Source organism: Electrophorus electricus, chromosome 13 (assembly GCF_041902795.1).
Source record: "Electrophorus electricus isolate QZ-2024a chromosome 13, ASM4190279v1, whole genome shotgun sequence".
In the NCBI taxonomy this organism is placed as follows: Eukaryota; Metazoa; Chordata; class Actinopteri; order Gymnotiformes; family Gymnotidae; genus Electrophorus; species Electrophorus electricus.
Window position 1 is genome coordinate 13,899,858 of NC_137509.1, and position 7,204 is coordinate 13,907,061.

General features: G+C 42.1%; 1 protein-coding gene across 1 annotated transcript; it reads left to right on the forward strand.

Annotated features, from left to right (window-relative positions):
- Positions 1–1,038: 1,038 nt before the first annotated feature.
- On the forward strand, positions 1,039–7,106 carry trmt10a (tRNA methyltransferase 10A). The gene is made up of 8 exons (XM_027017204.3): positions 1,039–1,112; positions 1,522–1,691; positions 1,829–1,991; positions 2,173–2,244; positions 2,340–2,414; positions 2,869–3,018; positions 6,131–6,236; positions 6,592–7,106. Exons 2-8 carry the CDS (start codon positions 1,549–1,551, stop codon positions 6,852–6,854), a joined length of 972 nt encoding a protein of 323 aa, XP_026873005.2. The 5' UTR covers positions 1,039–1,112; positions 1,522–1,548; the 3' UTR covers positions 6,855–7,106.
- Positions 7,107–7,204: the final 98 nt, after the last annotated feature.

A 7,204-nucleotide genomic window follows, 5' to 3' on the forward strand; every position in this document is an offset into this window, starting at 1 on the left:
AAATGAAGAAAAGGCCTTGGACCCTACCAGAGAATAATAGTTTATCCCGTATCTTCTACATCATTATGCATGGTCAGCACACCCACAGTTCCCATCAGAAATCTGTCATTTTATATAGATTTATTTTTGCGTCATTTGCTTCTTCTTTTTTTTAAAGTTAATTAACATCAGGTATTTATAGGAATGAAGTTAGGAGAAATTTTTGAACTGGTGTGTTCAAGTTATACTTAATATCAATAACCAAATTCAAGTTTTCTAAGCTCAAAAGCAATATCAAACTATCTATATGAGTTATCTACAAAAAATAAAAATCATTTATATATTACCGAGGACACCAGATCGTAAACTGGTTTATGCTGTCTCGTACATTGTGACCTTTTTGGCTGCATGTCTAGCATGTAGCTGGATCATGTAACAGGGAGGTGAGAGGTGGGAAGAATGAAGGAAAGAGCACCAAGCCAAATCACGTTACAGATAAGGACGTGACGAGATTTAGGAAGGATCAAATTGATTTGGACTGCACCCTGTCTAATCCCTAAAATGTTTTCAGCACATTCTCAACAGGCTTCTCTTCCCCTCCTTGCCAGAAGAGATGATTTATGCAGTGAATGGCAATTGTGTCTGTAAACAATCTTTGAATTGCAGCAAGGCATTTCTGTGTGAAAGAATTTAAGTTGCCGGTTTTAAGGTTTTCATCAGACAGAATAGATGAGAAGATGAAATGGCAAAAGCAACTCGAGATCAACGTACAAAAAATTATGTGTTCAAAATATTATTTTCAAACTAGTGCTTGTGCACTTCTTAACAATGTGTAGATTGTCATTTGTCTTTCCTCCTATCTTCTATTTTTTATCATTTTAAAACAATTTTTGACTTATCCTGATCGGTTCCATTTTATTTGAATTCTTTTAAGTTAAACGTTCTTACCAGAGATCTGTCTAGACAAACAAGTGCTTAGGTACTTTTATTTTTCCGTATGCCCTTACAAACATGGTGGATAGTGAATGACCTAGTGGCGCAGATAAATGACGCAAAAACGCGACACGCTGTGGTAGAGGCTCAAACCTGGATGAAAATAAGGCGCTGAATGAGTGAGAGTTTCGCATGAAGTTGTAAGTTGGTGATGTTATCAGGCAGTATCACGATTCTTGTCTGTGCAACCTTTAGAAGCCTACGATAGTAGTACTTGTGCTGGTCTTGTTCTCTTTGAAAGTTCTGTTGACACACGTCAAACCTACCTGTCATGCTAGCTAAGCTAGTTATCTTAGCCAATAATAAATTATAAAAAATAACAACAGAGGGAACATTTTAACCTAGTTTTCTAGTTATCTAGCTAATTGTAAAGTGAGTTGAATAAATGTCAAAAATATTTACATTTACAACAAACATCTAAAATGCAAGATGTTTTTTCCTACATAATTATTCATAATGTGGCTAGCTACTTTTAAAACTGGTGCTCGTAGAAGAAAAACTTTATATATTAACCCCCCCCCCCCCCCCCCCCCCCTGCTTTGGTAACAGCAACTTTCATCAGAAGTCAGCAGTAGCATGTCCGCTGATGGTAACAGAGATCTCAAAGCTGATGGAAATGACCAGAAGGTCCAAAGTGGAGAAGCTGAGATGCTGTCAAAGAGGCAGAAAAAGAGGCTCCTCAGGCAGCAGCAGTGGGAAGAGCAAAGAGACCTACGCAAGTAAACGTGGCACTGATAGCCATTCAAATGACAGTAAATTCATAACGGGTTTCAGAGAACTGCATTGGGATCGATGTGGTGTGCCGTACTGTTTGTGATGTTACCTGAGCCCCCCATGTGACCCCCACCTGTTGCAGGCAGAAGCGCAAGGAGCGGAAGCAGCAGAGGAAGCTGGAAAGGCAGACACAGGCTGAGGACGGAGCTGACAGCAGAGTCAAGAAGCGCCTGCGTAGTGAGGCAGAGCCCAGCCCTCTCCGCCTGATCCTAGACTGCAGCTTTGACAGCCTTATGGTGCTAAAGGTGTGATCACCACCGCTCACCCACCCAGTGAGAACTACTGCACGTTCATCCACGATGTGCTTAGACTTGTATGAGGAGTATGCTAGAAGTATTACAAAAGCGTATCGTTCTATTTGCGTGTCAGGCCTGGTATTAATGTGTTTGTGTTTATGTAATTTTATTAAACAATTTTAATGTTCAGGACGTAAAGAAGCTCCACAAGCAGATCCAGAGGTGCTATGCAGAGAACAGAAGAGCAGCACACCCCGTGCAGGTAAATGACCATCATGTCAGTTTGACCCTGAAATATATATCTATTGTAATTAGTTGTGCACATGTGACATTTTGACTTTTGACCTTCTTACATAGTTTTATATAACAAGTCATGGTGGGCAGTTGAAACAAAACATGGATGAAATTAACAAAGGCTGGGTGAACTGGAAGGTAAGTTTTTATTTTGTATACCAACTTGTAGAATGGCAGGGGTTCTTTACTTTCCAACTTGTAATTTTGTTGATGTATAAAGTTATTCTGTATGTAAGTGTTCAGGCATATCCACTTAAGCATACACAAAGTCAGTGAAAGGTGAAAACATGAAAGTCTTTATACTTAAGCTCATTACCTACCTTTTAAATTTGTATTAAATGTCTATTGTAAAATCACCAAATTATCTGGCCTGCTATCATACATGTAAAATTAGCCAGGTGGTCATCTAATCCACATATGAATAATGTATAAATTACTTCCCTGCAGTTCAGTAACTCATGTCACTGTCAGAAATCTCAAGGGACATGACAATACATCAAACCTGGTGTTGTGGGTGCAAATTGCATTATAGGAGGCATTGGCTTTAACTCACTGAACTTGTCTACCCCGGTATTTATTTCAATGCACATAGGACATCCATATCAAGCCAGAGCACTTTCATGAAGTCTTAAGCAAAGAGGATTTGGTGTACCTTACCTCTGATTCACCCAACGTACTGCAGGAGCTTGATGAAACTAAGGCCTATGTGATTGGGGGCCTAGTGGACCACAACCATCATAAGGTTTGTTATATAATGCTATGTACTACATCTTTCTTGAAAAATGCATGGAGGACTGATTGCTAAATTTGTCGGACCCACCCCTGAAGGTGACATGCTGATGTTTTACTGTTGCTTTTATGAACAATTTTTGTCCTTAGAGCCCCACTAGCCTAGATCTTTTGGAAGTAATTCTTGGAGCACAGAAAATATCCATTGGCAGAATGTATCAATATTTAGATTTTGATAGCAGTAGTAAGAGACCTTTACCTTATTTGAGACATCCATAATTCTGGTGGAGATGCTCAGTTCTATCTATGCATTAGATAAATATACAACGGCAAAGCAGCACTACAGCCAAAGGTTTTACATCACTCCCATCTAAACATGACATGTTTCCTAATGTGGCTGTGTCGTGATTTATATAGGCTACATTACAGTGTTTTGGCTCTGTACTGTTTTATATAAAGCGATGACCATGGGCTGAAGGTTCAGCTTTATTGGAATCATGACTCCCTTTATACATGTTCCTCCAATTTCAGAATACTGTCTTACTGGGCCCTTTAACATCTATTGTTATGTAGGATCTGAGACTTCTCTTGCATCTGAAGTTTAGATGCTTATCCCGCTGCTGCCATTACATAATTTTTTTCTTCTGTTCTTTCCTTTTTTTTCTTCATTCTGTTACAGGTTAATCTTCTGATCTGTCTGTAAGGTTTTGTTTTAGAACTCAACACTCTTTGGGCTTTTTGTATGTACTTTTAAGCAAATTATAAACTTCCCTCTCTGTTTTCAAGGCTTACCAGTGGTTTGTGTCTCATGGTAAAGATGATCATGCTGGTTTATTCCCCTCATAAACTGACTGCAACAGTGGCATCCTTTTACAGTGTCATGCTTCAGTCCAGTGAGCTCTTTAGAATGACCCAGTCTTTCACATAGTTTATAAAGGCAAACTGCATGGATAGGTGCTTGATTTTATACATCTGTGGCATTGGGACTGAATGAAACACCCAAATTCAATGATTAAGAGGTGTGTCCTAATACTTTTGTCCATATAGTGTTTTTCAACGAGTGAAATGTCATGGCGTGACACCTGACCATGTCCTGAAGAACACGTACGTTGACATGTCTGTTCAGAAGGGTCGGATACCGAATGTGCCGGGATGCCATGAAAATACAGGGAATTGTCACACAGCTGATCAGAGGTGTACAAGAAGGAAAAAGTAACTGTGGCTGACACCTTTTTCTTCTAATGTGCTGTGGCTGGGCCTCACCAGTGCATCCATTCCATAGCTTTACTCTGAGTGTCACCTCGAGGGCAGAACTTAAGGATGACCCCGACTGGAAGAAGGGACCATCAATGCATATACTATTTTAGTGATCCTGTGCCTTGGCCGACACCTTTTGACAAAGTCTGGAGTCTGACAGCCCCCAGCCAGAGCCCCCTTTATGGATGCTCTAATAGTCACAGCAGCCCCAGAGCCAGGATGCTGGTGGGCTGTCCAGGGCTTTGAGAAGCTCTTCATCCAGGATGGATGTGCTTCAAGCCATAGAATCCAGGTTCTTGGTGTTAAATTATGGGAAGGTACTAAGATGCCATCAGTCAGGCAGAAGCCTGGAAAACCACTGACAGCACTCTGAAGAATGCTGCTTCCCTCAAGGCCATAAACAAGGGGTTGAGGACATGCATGGCTACTACCGATCTATGAATTCCCTTAGTGGATGGTCGAGGGCTTCGAGAGGGGGATCAGTCAGCACCTGCGCAGGTGGCTGGGTCTACCACATAGGCTGAGCAGCATCGCCCTGTGTGGGAAGAGCATCGCCCCGAAGCTCCCCGTGTGCCAGCCTAAGTGTAGACATTGTGGACCTGTGCTAGACAGGCAGAGTGGCCTCAGGAAGAGCACGGCAGCTTTCCATCAACCCATCATCGCTAACCTGAGGATGATGACGGGCGTCACCAGGTCCGAGAGGAGATAAAAGCCGCAGTTGAAGAGCTGCGTGTAAGCCAGATGATGAGTACGAATAAGCAGGGAACATGGGAAGATGGGAACAGGCGCTGGATCAGAAGATATCCTGGTCTGACTTGTGGCACACTGAACCCTTCTGCAATAATGGTCCTAAAACAGTCTGACATTCTTCGAAACCTGTGTAGCCTTTTCAGCTGAAGAGAGGTCATCTCGCTGGCATGTCCCTTGTGAACTGGGGCACACTCATATCTGCTTCCCAAGGCATTAAGTGAAGGTCCTTACCACTGGCAGCATGAACAGTTGCTGAAAGCTGTTGATAACACCTCTGCAGTGCCTCCCACCAAGCCAAGCGCCCCCGACCATCAAGGCTGGCAATGGCATTTGTAAGAGTTGGGGAGAAATCCCAGCCCCAGCCGAAGGGAGCAGTAGGACTTTGGAACAGCATTTGACTGGCAGATGAGGAATTCCAGAGAACTTAACAGAGACCGCCCTGAGAGCATACATTGTGCTGGTTTTGCAAATCCTTTGGAAGATTTGTTCCCTTGGAAGATGGAGTGTAAGAGGCAAACAAAAGGAAGGGAACTAAGTATGCAGGCTTGGTGGACAAGTGCTACAGAAATGGGTGAGGAACACTGTGCGTGCCCGTTGAGGTGGGCTGAAGAGGATCTGCAGGTCGGTCTCTCTGCAAGGCCTACGATTTCCTCGGCATCACAGACGCACACAAAAGGAATCCAATCAGAAGCAGACTCTAGATAGCTGTAGATCAAAAAGAGTGATCCATTGGTGCATGCAACTTGGACACAAGCTAGGAACTGATCATTCCCAGCTGGGTTGCCCGAGAGAGGGTGAGTGATGTTCAAAAGACCTGAAACACCCAGTGACCCCAGGTAACATCACTGATGATGTGTCGAAGTGCATCACTAGTTTTTTTTTGTTTGTTTTTTTTTGTTTTGTTTTGTTTTGTTTTTTTTGTAAACTGCCATTGATGCTTTTGGTTCTGTACAGAGGTGAAACAACAGCAATGTTCACTATCCAGTTACTTATGGGAAGCACTGTATTTAGTATGTCCATGTAGTCGTAAAGCAGTGGTGGAAGATGCTGATTGGTTGAGGGCACTTTAAAAATATTCTGATGTTTCTCAGCATGTCAACCATCCTCATGTATTTCAGGGAATCTCCTTAGAGCGTGCCAAAGAGCTTGGAATTTCTCATGCCCAACTACCACTGGGCAGTTTTGTCAAAATGAACAGCCGCAAAGTGCTTGCCGTCAACCATGGTGAGGAAACATGCCTGCATACACACACGTTCACACAAGTCTGCACATGCATACAAAGAAGCACAACATGAGAGTTTCACAAAAGCGTTCCAAGTTTGAACTGAATGTGGCAACTTTTGAGACAGCTTTAAATGAACCCTCCTACCTGCACCGGTAAGAAGGAGGCAAAGCCTGTATGACAAAGCTATGGAAGAAAATGTGGAAAAATGCATTATTGCTGGCATTAGCTACTGTAAACCAACCACCATATGCCTCAAAGTTAGCAGCATTAATTTCTCAGAAATGCAGTGCATTTAGTTGTGAATTGCTGAAGGTCAGCACAAGCACATTAAGCTCTGCTTTACCTCTTTTCCAGTGTTTGAGATTTTGCTGGCGTACCTGGAGAAACACGACTGGCAGGAGGCGTTCTTCACCGTGCTGCCCCAGAGGAAAGGAGCCGTACCCTTGGACCAAGAGGACACGCAGGAGCAGGACAGCGAAGACGACGACCACTCTGACAGAGACTCAGGCTCCTGCAATCCAGGCATACGAAAGGATGAAGACACACAGGATATACCAGAATACAAGCAGGAAGGACATGAAAATCTACCAGATTTGTGTGAACACGCTGCAGAATAGAATGAAATTACCTCAAGTATTATTTTAATTTTTTATTTTATTTTTTTTTTGCCAATGATTTGGAATGATTTTTTTTTTTTACGTCATGTATTATTTTTTAAAATGTATTTATTTTTCCCAGTGATATGGAATCGCATTTTTTTCTTTCTTGCCAGTCTCCAAGTTATGTATATTGCTACAATTTAGGCAATTTGGGAAATATGTTTTTTGTTGTTGAGTTAATTCCTCGCTAACATTAAAACTGCTGCCTAATCTCTTGTGTAATCTTGTCTTTTATCCAGATGTAGGCGATTTCAGTGTATACATAGAACGTTTGATTATACAGCATTGAGATTGCATATGGTGTATTC